At 44.8% G+C, this 14,329-nt stretch overlaps 1 protein-coding gene across 1 annotated transcript; it reads left to right on the top strand.

The window, feature by feature from the left end:
- Positions 1 to 373: 373 nt before the first annotated feature.
- Positions 374 to 12,493, top strand: Ppic (peptidylprolyl isomerase C). Its single transcript, XM_051163403.1, has 5 exons — positions 374 to 555; positions 5,924 to 6,037; positions 6,453 to 6,546; positions 8,042 to 8,226; positions 12,140 to 12,493. Exons 1-5 carry the CDS (start codon positions 439 to 441, stop codon positions 12,266 to 12,268), a joined length of 639 nt encoding a protein of 212 aa, XP_051019360.1. The 5' UTR covers positions 374 to 438; the 3' UTR covers positions 12,269 to 12,493.
- Positions 12,494 to 14,329: the final 1,836 nt, after the last annotated feature.

The following is a 14,329-nucleotide window of genomic DNA, read 5'->3' as shown; positions in this document are numbered from 1 at the left end:
TCAATCTTGTTACGTTTTTCCTGGAGACCGAATCCTGAGATTCCCAAAGATCTTCAAAAGGGAATGTCTCTGCGACAGGTAGTCACTTCGAGAAACTTGACGCAGCCCTCCCAGAAATCCCCTAAGGTCTGAGGGGTGCCCAGGACTTTCAGTCCCAAAGGAACCGCGTTAGTATTCTGCTCTCTGCAGGGCTCAAAGCGCGGTGCAGCCCAACCGGGCTCGCTCTGCCTGAAGCCTCCTCTACCATGCCACTCCCTCAGAACCCCCCAATTCTGGCCACAGGTTTGAACTTGGGAGGGGCACGCCCCAGGTCCCCGCCCCGCCCCGCCCGGATCCACCACTCTCCCTACCGGGGCCGCGCAGGCGCCTAAGAGTCCCGCCACAGACCGGGAGCCCAAGGTTGCGCCTGTGCCATCGCTACCACTTGGACCGTTCATCATGAGTCCGGGGCCCCGTCTGCTGCTGCTTGCGGTGCTCTGCCTGGGGCTAGGTGCCCTCGTGTCTTCTTCGGGGTCCTCGGGTGTTCGAAAGCGAGGTCCCTCGGTGACGGCCAAGGTGATGCAGCGGTGACAGCAACTTACCTTAATCTTGCAGGCTAGACACCAGGACGCTTTGGTGACCACTGTGGCATGGCTAGAGAGAAGGGCTCTCAACGCGGGGACTGGCGGGAACTTGGGGGGACTTGGAGGGAGCTAGTGTGGTGTGTGGAAGAGGAAATAACTGGAATTTGAGACTGACTGGGACTGGAAGGGGTTAGGGGTGGCCACGCGGCAGGCGAGAAGGGACGTCTGCGCTCCTACCCCTCAGGGGCTACTGGGCTAACTCTTGCCGCCGGTTGTCGGGCTTTGTCACCCTGGCGGATCCTACCTGAGTTGCTTGAAAGCTAGGACAAGCTTGCTGAGCCCACAGGCCCTTTCTTCTAGAAGAAAAGCTTCTGGAGTACTTCCTTGGCGTGGCCAGGATGTGGGACAAAGCGGGAAGAATGTAGGGGGAGGGGACAAGCTGAGGAGTGGAGGCTGGGCTGCCCGCTGGGAGGAGTCTGGGTCCCCTTGGAGTGCTCAGATGAGAACTGTCCTCCTCCCCTGTTTAGGAACTGTAACCCCCCAAGAGGAAAGAGTACAGTTTAAAACTTTGTGGCGGGCCTGGGTTGAGCCCGGAGCAGGCGTGACAAGGCGGGATTCTGAATCTTAAGGGAGGCATGTCGGGAGTCGGCAGGGACTTAGTCCATACAGTGTCCACTGCTGAAGTTCCATTTCAGTCTGTTTTATCAGAGGATCAAAAGAAAAAGGTACTGGGAGAAAAGAGAAGGAGGGACTGCTGCGGTAAATGACCACTTCCAGGAAAAAAAAAAAATCTAGCAGTTTTGAAATGGCACTGAAACAGCAGAAAGTGGTCTTAATGACCAGTCCGGGTTGTCACTGGAAATAATACCTCAGGATTAGTAGAAAGTTTAAATCCTCCATGGAAGACTCAACCAAGGAGAGGGAAGGGGGCCCAGCATGCAGTCACTGTCGGCAGATCTGAAAGCCTGCATGGTAGGAGTAGCGTCCATCCTAGGCAGCGCCTGGGTCTTTTAGAGACCTAAACTGGAAAACTGATTTGTGCAAGCCAAAGAGCTTAAAGCATGTTTGGTCTGCAGATACCATTTCGGGTAAAACCATGAGCATAAGTATAAATTCATACAACTATGAAATATCAAAGGAAGTGAACCTAATAGAGGATGGGTGCCATTTAAAAACACCTGGCTCATGAGGACTCACCAACCTGGCAAAGGCTTGGGTGCCAGGGGAGTGGCTTGTGGAAAGATCTCCAGGTGAGAAAGCCTTTTTTTTTTTTTTTTTTTTTTTTTTTGTCTGTCTCAGATCATTCCTAAAGGACAACTTGTCATTGGGGCAAGACTGAGAGTAGAATGGCCCGAGATGAGATTGGGTGGGTGAATAACGGAAGAACTCTGAACAGCCTTAAAAGGCATGGCTACGAGTGTGGCCATTGAGGCCACCATTCTTAGGACTCAGGTGGTACTCCAAGGCTCTGCGCTCAACATTTCCTAATGCTGTGACCCTTTAACACAGTTCCTCAGGTAGTGGTGACTCTTAACCATAAAATTATTTTCATTGCTACCCCATAACTATAATTTTGCCACTGTTATGAATTGTAAGGTAAACATTTGATACACAAGATATCTGATATGCAACCCCTATGGTAAAGGGGGTCTCAACCTATGGGCTGAGAACCACTGCTCTAAGGTAAAGTGGCTGGAGGGGTTTGCACGTGGAAATGACATAATTTCATATATGCTCTCAAGAAATTCCTGTGGTCACTTCGGAGGCTGAACTGAGAGGCCATTCAGGGCTCCATGCCAGACTCCTTGCTTGGAGCAGGGTGGTGGCAGTCTTGTGATGGCGGGGGTGGGGGGGGTGGGGGGTGGAAGGATAAGGAATTTGAAGTGGATATTGGAAGCATAACTAACAGGAGTTGCTGAAAGCTTAGATGGAAGGGGGAGTAGGAAAGTTAGACAGAGCATGATGCCCAAGTCCATGTGACTTTCAGATTAACAATGGATCATTCGTTAATCTATGTCCCCAGTGATGCTGGACATCACACCCACAGACCTTTAAAGATATATTGGTAGAGATCAGCTCAGAGCAACTCAGCAGCAGTCTTCATAGTAGTGCCCAAGCCTCTCCCTTTTGACACCCCCTGGCCAGCCTAGGGTACAGCCTGGGACTAGAGAGCCTAGAAAAGAAAAAACAACAACGAAAACACGGCTGCAGGGGAGGAGATGGGGCATCCTGACTGCATCTAGGGTACTGTCGCTTGCTGCTACTGGGCCTCAACTCTCAGAGCTGTCGCCATAGTTTCTTCCTTTTCACCAGTCTAAGTTCTAAAAGCCAGAGGTATAGGCGAGCCTCTCACCACTCTACACTGGTGCGGCTCTTGAGTTACTTTGTTATCGACTGTGTTACAATTCAATATAGTAGAAAATTAAGACATTAAAATGGAGCTATAGGTTAAGGGGCAGGGACTCTGCTACATTGTCTGGTCTACAGTCCTTTCTTCCACTATGACGTTATTTAAAGGTAGGAATCGGGTGGTGGTGCATGCCTTTAATCCCAGCACTGAGGGGGAGGGGGAGGCGGAGGCAAGTGGATATTTGTGAGCTTGAGGCTAGCCTGGTCTACAAAGTGAGTCCAGGACAGTCAAGGCTACACAGAGAAACCCTGTCTTGAAACCACCCGCCCCAAAAAGGTCTGAGGTACTACCCCTCCACACACACTGCAGGGGCGGGTGGTCCATTTCAGCCTTTCAGCCTCCTGTCCCACTGGCCCTCTGTATGAGCTCTAGATCTCAGACTCAGAATCCGCTTTCCAACAAATGCCTCTCTCTAGGCACTCCCTGCTAACATGAGAGGTCATGAGAGAGGGGACCTTGGATCGAGATTCTAATACTCACACTCCTGGTTGGGAAGTTTAGGCCCTTCCTTCATCTGTGAATTTGTGGCAACAGTCCCTGCTTCCCTGAAGTTGGGATGGGGGATGAATTTCACCAGGTGATAAAGTACATGGAGACACATCCCAGTCAGCTTCCCCGCTCCAGAGAACCTCACTCTTCAGCTGGTGTGTACTCTCCAGCTTCTCCTTGGGCTCCATGTAAGGCCCATACCCAAAGGGCACTGGCTTCCCTTCTCTCTGTTGCTGGGCAAAGCAGGAACCTTCAAGGGTGGCATTTGTTCTTTGCCCCTTAGAACTGGCAGCAGCTCCCTGCCCAGCCATGACATAGGCAGCCCTGATGCTTGGTGCCCAGAACATGGGTCTTGCCTGGCTGCCTTGGCTTTGGGAAATAGTGTCAGGTGAGCTTTTCTGCTCACTCTTGTCCCTGGGCCTGTTGTCCTCCTTCCAGGCCTGCCTCCCACTCCTCCGGGGTGCCCTCTCCCAACCCTTCCTGTTTTCCAGGACTTCATAGATGGTGTTCTTGGCACAGCACACATGCTGCCTTGTACCAACTGTGATGATGATGATTGCTTTTCTTTCTTCTTTTAATTTTTTTTGAGACCTGTAACTTGCTAGGCTCGACCTCACACAGATCTCTGTCTCTCCGCCCCCCTCCCCCCACTATGCCCACTTTATCCTGGTTCTTACGTGCTGCCCTTAGGACAGGCAGTTGGTGCAGGGACATTGCTTTGTATGCAGGTATTTAATAACTACTTGCTGGCTAAACAAGATTGGACTTTGTCATTTCCATTAGAGTTGGGAACATTCTCATGTGATTCTTATTCTGTCCTCACGGAGTTGAAGGGCATGGCGATTGGGAGAAAACATTTCAGAGATAGGTAAGCCAGGCTGTGTGTACAAATGGGATTTTTTACTGCAGATGATACTGGGTGGCCGGTTCTTTCCCTTCATCTCTCGCAGCTGCTTCTTTGTTGCTTTCTAAGAATCTACTCCCTTATTAAAAAGTCGGGAAAGCTTTGCAAACCTGTATCTTACAGGCTGTCTCTTTAAAATTACACCCTTGCTTCTCTAGCAGTGGCCACATTCCCTTCTCCTCTGGGCATGGCAATCCCTTGGTGAAACCACTTCTCACTGCCAGACATGAATGTGCTGAGGCGGCCTTTTGTCCCCAAGCCACATGGGTGGTTCTTCTCTTCTGCCACAGATCACACGAAGAGCCAAGTCTTCAATGTTTCCAGCAAAGCTCTTGTATATAAATGATAATAAGACAGTGGCTGGTTTTGGCCACGTGGAAATGTAAATGCCACACAAAGCACTAAATATCACATCAGCCCGTGACAGGTGTCCTGATATATTGGCAGAAGCCCTTGCCTTGAGCTGAGTTTGACAGTCTTTACCTAGTGATTTTTCTAGATTGCAAGGCATCTTTTTTTCTCTGACAACCCTTCTTACGTCTTTTAAAGCCATCCCTTGAATGTCTTTTTTTACCCATTCAAACAGTAAATTGGTTCGTATAATCTAAACTCGCTAATGGAGTGCCCTTTGACTCTGTGGCCTTTTCAAGCCTCCTGTCTCCGAATCATCAGAACATGGTGATCTGTGAAGCAAAATATGTATAATTTCATTTTAGGTGAAACAGTTTTTAAAAAGAAATCCTAAAAGAACTTTTAAGGATTAATCTGGGGGAAAAAAGTGACTTGTACGTCTAGCTGTGCTATCTGTCTTTTGTTCTAGAAAGAACAAATGCTACTTGGGTGACTGTGGGAACAAGATGCCCAAATCCAGTGTTGAAGTTTACAGGACAATAGCTTTGTGAGTCACCAAGTACAGGTTGACTGTCCTGCTGGGGTGCTGGTGTCTTGCTGCTCTTGGACGTGAGTGGCAAACTTTCCAAGGATGGGTGTGGTGTGTCATTGTCTGTGGCTGTTCCCTTGACAGCTGATGGTCTACTGAAAATTCATCACAAGTTTGGCAGTCTTTGAAGTGACAAAAAGACAAATTTGAATGGGCAGACATCAGCTCCTCTCACCTTTTCTTTTTCCTTCTGCCAACAGTAGAGAGTCTTAATTTTTAAAAGAGCAGTAGTTTTTGCCCCACTCTTTGTCCACAAAGCAGGGACTCGGGGAGAAGCAGAGCTGTGGTTTTCTAGGGCTTGGTGGGATAATGTAGTGAAGACTTTAGAAGCTGACTCTGGCCATATTGAATCAAGCTCCAAACTCAAGCAGCTAGTGCACCACTTGACCCATTGGTCATGCTCAACAAATGTTTGTTGAATGAATATTTGGGAACGAACTGCCCCAACACAATGTTGTTTCTGCACATTGTACTGGCCTCATGCTTCATGACTCTCATAAAACACTGATGGGTTGGCTTCCCTACGGGGACCAATCTTCAGATTTAATTTTGATTTAACTCAGATTTCTGTCTTTTTCCTGTGGCGACCTTCTACTGTGCATCTCAATTATTCACAGGTCTTCTTTGATATGAAGATTGGAGACAAGGACGTTGGTAGAATTGTCATTGGCCTTTTTGGAGACGTTGTACCCAAGACGGTGGAAAACTTTGTGGCTCTGGCAACAGGAGAGGTCTGTTTCAGCCTTATGGCCTTTAACTGAGCACAAGTGTGAACCTTCTGTAAGACAAGATACAAAGATGTCTTCTGGAAAAATGAGCATTAATATTTTGGATCTTGAGTGTGTGTCAGCTTTTGCTTTGTTTTCTTATAATTATTGAAGCACCCGGTGTCCCTAGACTTCTAGAAATTGAGAGAAAAACATCAAGTGAGAATATAGACTGTTCCTTTTCTACTTATTCCCATTAACACATGATTCCTGTAACTCAATTATTTTGGCTAATTAGTGATAAACTTTACCCGGTATGTTATTGCTAGTGAAATTCTGTAAATGTTTTGTTCAGTTTTTCTCATTTTCAGATTAACACTGTTCGTCTCTCGGTATGGGTTGTTTACACTTGTGCATTCAATTGAATTCATCTCTTTAGAAAGGCTACGGCTATAAGGGGAGCATCTTCCACCGTGTCATCAAGGACTTCATGATTCAAGGAGGGGACTTCACAGCTAGAGACGGCACTGGAGGTGACACTGTCCTTGCCTTTCTCCCTTCCCATTTGCCAAGCTGAAACCAAAGCATTACAGATGAGGCCATACACATTTTGAAGACTGAGTTTTAGTTCTTGCGAAGAGACTGAGGTTTAGTTCTTACAGAAATACAAAGAAAGGGCTGAGATGTAGCGCAGTGGTAGAGCACTTGCCTAGTAAGCATGAGGCCTTGGCTTCCATCACCAGCACCACAAAACAAGAAAAAAGTTTTACAAAAGGGATACAGGATATTAAGTGCAGGGTGGAGAAGAGAAATACACACAGGTTCCTCAAGGATAAGATTGGCTGAGAACCTTGCATAGAAGCAACTCCGGCTGCTGCAGCACGTGATCTTGGGAAAACTGCAGCTGGCTCTGGCACCCTACCCTCATTCTGGTACCCGCTTTCTTTCCAGAGTCCAGCAAGAAGAGAAACAGCTCTACTTTGCCCTCTCTTCTATTTTTATTCTCTTCTTTATTTTCCTTACCCACTGTGTGTGTTGGGTTAGGGTGGGGGTGGTGCTGAATCTTGGGTTAAAAATTTCTGAGTTTGGAATAGAGGAAAATTTGGACCATCAGAGCTGTCCTCCAGGCCACCTCCCATGCCCTAGACTCTCACCTTTAACCTTCATGGTTTTGTTTTTCACTTCTGGTACTTCTGGCTGAGCCAGGGTTTTGAGGTTGGCAATCACTAGGCAGACAGACTATGAGGAGAGATGGGCAGGACAGGCTCTTGGGGATCTGGAAGATGGGGTGGGTGTCTCTCACAGTTTACACTGCTGCTGTGGGGACATCAGTGCTGTCACTGCTGCTTTGTTAGAACTCCAGGACATAGGTGTTTGTAGTTTTAATGGTTCTCTGTGTCTCAGGGGCTCTGAAGTCACACCTGTCACTTACAGACTAGCTGCTGCTTGCTGCTCTTGGTGCTGAGGCAAGAAAAGGCTCTAGGCTTAGAGTCAGAGAGCCAGATGTTGCAATTCTGCTCTGCTATTTGGGAGTTTTCTAACTCTCCCCCAGAAAAAAACCAGGGTTGAGAAGACCTGTTCTGTGGGACCATGATGGGGCTAAACCAATGTGTGTACTCAGTGCTTGGTTGCCTGGTTGGGTGCTGAGATGGGGTCACCTAGGACCACTTCACCCAAGCATACAGCAGAGGCAGAGCCACCAGGATGTCCCAGCCGCCTTTCTACCCTGCTTTCAGATGCCATCTTCCCTTCAAACTGAAATCACTGACCCATTTGGTCACATTTTGGCTTGAGGCATGGGCACTTTCATCCTGTGCCATCCTAAGGGCCTTCTTTGGTTTGGTTCTGACCCTAGTGTCTGTTTCCTTAATGAGTCAGTTTTATCCTACCCCATTCACTTCGTTTATTTGCCCATCCTCACTCCTGTCACTCGTGGGATTCTATTAGCTGATTGCACCAAAGACTTAGGTCTCTCTGGAGTCTGCTTCTAGCATGTGCTGCCATCTCTCCGTGTTTTGCCTCACCCAGGTGTCAGTATCTATGGTGAGACATTTCCTGATGAGAACTTCAAATTGAAGCACTATGGCATTGGGTGGGTCAGCATGGCCAACGCTGGCCCGGATACCAACGGCTCCCAGTTCTTCATCACCCTGACCAAGCCTACTTGGTTGGATGGCAAACATGTTGTGTTTGGAAAAGTCCTGGATGGGATGGTAAATTGATATTTTCTCTTTGTTTTACAAAGCTTTATATTTATTAAGGGACCTTCAGTGATTCATTGAATCTTCACATGTATTGTTAAGATACCTGTTATATGATGACTAGAGTTATTGAAGGTGAACAAATTATATATGGCATGATATTTTGATTGCTAAAGGCATTAAAGCAGACATGGAAGAAGTTAGTTACTTCGGTTAGCTTAAGAAACATAACCAAATAAATCAAGGACTGCAAATGCATTCAATGAAATATTATTTGGTATTAAAAAGTAAGAATGTTTTTTAAATGCACGCTATAACATATATACTTGTGTGTGTATATGATCTATCTACCATCTGTCTGTCTGTCGGTTTATCATCTATCTTTGTGCACATACTTTGAAACCTTACTCAGTCACAAAAAGACAAATAGTGTATGAGTTTAATTATATAAGGTATTTAGAGTAGTCAAATTCATAGAGATAGAAAGAAAATTGATAGTTGCTGAGGAGGGGAGCGAGGGATATTTAGTGAATACAGAGTTTAGTTTTGCAAGTTGACAAAACTTCTGATTGCATGCATGTAAACATTACTGAGCAGATGTTAAGAGCATTTTAATTATTTGGTGAACTTTCTTGGGAAGACATGGACAAACATCTGTTCACCCTAGACAGAGCACTGATGACAGACCAATGGAATGACTATCAAAGCCCAACTTAGCGAACCAATGAGTTCATCAGGTTTCCTGACAGTAGTCTAGGTTTACTTACAGAAACATGGGTGACTCAAAGGCCGCTATGTCACTGAAAAGGCCATTTCAACAAGGGTGACTACTCAAAAAAACTACAACCTTGGAAATTTCTGGGTGGCCTGCCAGCAGTTCAGCTGTCCTGTGAGTTCCCTTTACCCACAACAGTTCTTATTCTTTATATAACTTGAGGGAGGTTCCTTGTGAATCTTGTAAATTTCAGGGACTTTCTGAGATTTGTGATTTGTTTACTCCTGAGTCTTAAGAACCTCCATCTAGAATAGGAATGATTCAATGTAGATGATATTGCTATACAATAGTTCTAAAAAATGGATTGATGACAAATTTTGTGTTATATGTTTCTTACCACAATTAAAACAAAATATTAGCCTGCAGATGGTGCACAACTTTAATCCCAACACTTAGGAGGCAGAGGCAAGCAGATCTCTGACTTTGAGGCCAACCTGATCTACATAGTGAGTCCTGGCCAGACAGAGATACATATTGATATCCTGTCTCAGAAATAAAATGAAATAATATAAAATAAAAATATTATAGCTAAGTATGGTGGTACATGACTGTAATCCCACTACTGAAGAGGCAGAGGCAGGAACATTCTGATTTCAAGACTAGCTGTGCTATATAGAAAGTCCTAAGCCAGCCTGGGCAAAACCCAAGACGTCTCAATAATAAATAAACAATCAAACAAACACTTTTAAAAAAATCTTGAACTCATGTGACAGAGTCCACATACTAAGTTACATATTAAGTCCACATACTAAGACACATGTTATAATGACTAGAAACTAGGGGCCAGAGAGATGGCTGAGGTTAAGAGTATTGTCTGTTTTTCCAAAGGTCCTGAGTTCAATTCCCAGCAACCACATGTGGCTCACAACCATCTACAATGAAATCTGGTGCCCTCTTCTGATGTGCAGGCACACATGTGGTCAGAATACTATATAAATAATAAATAAATACATACATATTTAAAAAATAATAATCAAAAACTATTAAGAGGATCTATACCTACATTGTTACTTATTCATTGAAAAATAAAAATGATAGCTCATTCATAACCCATTTCTGAAAATCTTCATTCTTCTCAGCTCTCAGGTTTTCTTCTATACTGCCCAGAACAGCTCTCACAGCCTCTGCCAAGTGTCTAGCTATTCTGGTTAGCTTCCCTGTGGCTGTGATAAAACACTGACCAAAAGCAACTTGGGGAGGAAAGGATTTGTCCTAAGAGTTTGTGTTGCTGAAACACCATGACCAAAAGGAAATTGGGGATGAAAGGATTCTCTGGCTTATACTTCTAGATTACTATTCCTCACTGAAGACAGTCAGGGCAGGAACTCAAGCAGGCCAGGAACCTGGAAGCCAAAGCTAATGTCAAGGCCATGGAGGGGTGCTGCTTACTGGCTTGCTCCCCATGGCTTGCTCAGCCTGCTTTCTTATAGAACCCAGGACCACCAGCTCAGGGATGGCACCACCCACAATTGGCTGGGCCCTCCCACATCAATCACTAATTAAAAAAAAAAATGCTCTACAGTCTTGCTGATAGCCCAATCTTGTGGGCCTTTTCTCAGCTGACGCTCTTTCATCTTTAGTGACTCTATCTTGTGTCCAGTTGACATAAAACTAGCCAGCAAAGCGTTTATCTCACTTCTAGGTAACAGTCTGTCATCCATGGGTGTCAGAGCAGGAATTTGGAGGCAGGAGCTGATGCAGAGGCCATGGAGAGGTGCTGCTTACTGGCTTGCTCAGCTTGCTTTCTTATATTATTCAGGGGTGGCCCTACCCATAGTGGGTTGGGACCACCCATATCAATCATCATTGAAGACAATGTCCTGCAGATGTGCCCACAGACGGAGACAGTTCCTCAGTTGAGCTTTCTTTTGCCCAAGTGACTAGTTTGTGTCAAGTGGACACACACAGGCCAGCACACCAACCCTGGCTTCCAGTTGCCCTTTTCTGTTTCCCTGGGTCTCATTTGCATGAGAGCTGCTTTCTGCCCCTGGGTTTACACAGCATCTCCCTCCACTGACCTCGCACACTTTTCTACTGCTATCCTTATGCCACCAATCTGAAGGCAGGAACTGAGCTTCACTCTGGAGAACTCTCCAGAAACAGCTTTCTTGATCATGGTGTTCTCCATCCTTCACTGTGGACCTTAGGTGCATGGCCCTGAGAGGCTCTCTAGGGCTCCTGCCACATGGGATTGAATTATACCCATGGCAGATCCAACTACTAGACAAATGGCTTAGGTCATCTGTAAAGACCTGGGCTACTTTTACAAATGCTTTCTGGCCTGCATTGGTGGGCCTAGACTAAGATAGTGATAGAGCTGAAACCGACTCAGATGCCATGCTAATAATTACAATGGTGGTTAAATAGAAATATATTTTATTAGAGCTATGGATTTACAAAACTAAGCCTTTTCCAAACAAAAATGTTTATCAATAAAGAAATGGGGAAATATATATATTATTTGAGTTTCTGAGAAACAAGTGACTTTATCCTGAGTGGGCCAATATAGAGCATATATATGTACTCATATATATATGTGTATACGTATGTGCAATATATGCACATATATGTGTGCTATAACATGTTATATATTATATTATATATACATTTTATATGTGTATATTATATATAATATATATGTTACAGCACGTGTATATAAATTTTGGTTGTGAGCCTTGCCTTTAACGGCTGAGCCATCTCTCCAGCCCTAGCACGTGTATGTAAAATCCCAGGATAATCTAGGTGCTCCACTCATGGTGGCATTGTTTTGAAGAATGACAGTAGCATATGAGAATAATGCTGGAGCTACTTAAAAAGCAGTACTCCTCAGCTTGCATGGTGTTTATAATGACACATGGCCCAGGGTTAGGCATGGAGCCCAGTTGGTAGAGTGTTTACTCAGATTATAGGGAGCACTGAGTTTGATCCTTCCTACCACTTAAACCTGTTGTGGTGGTACAGACCTCCCATTTGGAAGCAGAAATATCAAAAGATCAGGGTCATCCTCATCTGTGTAGAAAGTTCTAGGCCAGCTGGATAGGCAAGGTCCTGTCTCAAAAGAGCAATAACAACAAACATGTCCCATGTGTACTTATGGAACTGGACTGGTGATTCCTCAGATGAACCATAGGTCTGTTTCTCTCTTGCCAGACTGTGGTACACTCCATAGAACTTCAAGCAACAGATGACCATGACCGCCCACTTACCGACTGCACCATTGTCAACAGTGGCAAGATTGATGTGAAAACGCCCTTCGTGGTTGAGGTCCCTGACTGGTGACAGAAATGGCGGAAAACAAGGAACACACTCTGGCTGGCCCATGTGTTTACCTGGTATCCACCAGCTCTCTTTTGACTCATTAGATACATAAAGTTGTACTTAAAAAAAAAAATGGTCTTTTAATTTCTCAGTCCAGATTGCAACAAAGATTTAAAAATCAACACACAGCCAGATGTCCCAGAAAACACCTATAATCCCAGCATTTGGGAGGTAGAGACAGGATGTTCAGGACCATCCTTGGCTGTATAGTGAGCTTGAGGCTAGCCAGGTCTATGTGGAAGCTTGTTTCAAAAAAATCATGCCAACAATAACAAAAATCATCAACCAAAGTTTATTGTGACTAAGTTTTGGCATATTACCTGCTCAGGTACTTTAAATTGAAATGACATATCCTTTTTCCCAATGGTGCTATTTTTAAATTAGAAAACTTTTTTTTGGCTGTTTAATTTTAAGAACACAGTCTTAAAGCTGGGCATGGGGGTGCATGCCTGTAATCCCAGCACTTGGGGAAGCAGAGGCAGGCCAATCTCTGTAAGTCCCAGGCCAGCCTGGTCTACAAAGCGAGTCCAAGATAACCAAGGCTACATAGAAAAACCCTGTCATGAAAAACCAAACCAAACAAAAAAAAACCCATGGTCTTAAGCTGAGCATGGTGGTGCACACCTTTAACCCCAGAATTAGGGAGGCAAAGACTTGTGGATCTCTGTGAGTTCAAGGCTAGCCTGGTTTATAAAGTAAGTTCTAGGATAGCCAGGGCTACACAAAGAAATCATGTCTCAAAACAAAAACAAACAAACAACAACACAGTCTCCTATTTGCTTAGTTTTGCTCAGTTCCTTGTGATCTCCATTTGGGTGTTCCAGAAGCTTTGTTTGAGAAAGGTGAATATAATGAGTTTTAGCATCCTTTGTTCAAATAATTCTTGTCAGGTAAAGGGAAATTTGAGTATCATCATATATTGTATGTCTGTGTGTCATCAGCATTTTTGTACTTTGGTTTTTTCTTTTCTTTTTCTTTCTTTCTTTCTTTCTTTTTTTTTTTTTGTTGTTGTTGTTGTTGTTGTTGTTGTTGTTGTTTTTGCTGTTGATTTTTTGAGAATAGGTTTCTCTGTGTAGCCTTGGCTGTCCTGAACTAACTTTGTAGACCAGGGTGGCCTCTCACAGCAATCCACCTCCCTCTGCCTCCCAAGTGCTTGGATTAAAGGTGTACACCACCACATCTGGCCTGATGTTCTTTTTATTAAATACTTTAAAAAATATGAACTGGCTCTTTTTGCAATGTTTTTAAATTTTTTTATGTGATGGATATTTTATCTATGTGTCTGAGCATCATGTGTGTACAGTGCCCATGAAGTCTAGAAAAGGGCACCAGACCCCCTGTCTGGTACTGGAGGTATAGACAGTTATGAGCGGCCGTATATGTGCTAGAAATTGAATTTGGGTCCTTTGGGAGAGCATCAGTGATGGGGAGGCACAGAATCTACATCCTGAACATATAAGCTGATCATTCACTAATTTTCCCTTAACGTTTAGAGCAGTGATTCTCAACCTTCCTAATGCTGCAACCCCTTAATACAGTTCCTCATGTTGTGGTGACCCCAATCAGAAAATTATTTTCATTGCTACTTTGTAACGGTAATTTTGCTACTGTTATGAATCATAACGTAAATATCTGATGTGCAGGATATTGACCTGTGACTCCTGTGAGGGTTGAGAACCTCTGATTTAGACTGTCATCTTGAGTGCAGTTGTGATGGAATCTGAGTTGGTAGTGAGCATCAGGATTCAGGCTGTATTTAAATGAAATGGGGCAGTGCAGTCTTCTTGGGGCTGTGTGACATCTGTGGCTATACAGCAGAGGCCAAAGCTCCCGTAAAAGAGGGAGAGAATCACTGCAGGCAAGGAGGAGCCAGAGGAGTCTCTCTCATCATCGCAACAAGAAAACTCTTTGCAAGAAATGGAAGGTAGGGGGCCTAGAGAGATGGCTCAGCAATTGCGGACACTTAATCTTGTTCTTACAGAGAACCCAGTACTGACAAGACAGTTCACACCTGTGTCTAAC

This window comes from Acomys russatus, chromosome 20, assembly GCF_903995435.1.
Source record: "Acomys russatus chromosome 20, mAcoRus1.1, whole genome shotgun sequence".
NCBI classification, from domain to species: domain Eukaryota; kingdom Metazoa; phylum Chordata; class Mammalia; order Rodentia; family Muridae; genus Acomys; species Acomys russatus.
The sequence above is the reverse complement of the archived record's forward strand: the minus strand, read 5'-3'. Positions and strand labels throughout refer to the sequence as shown.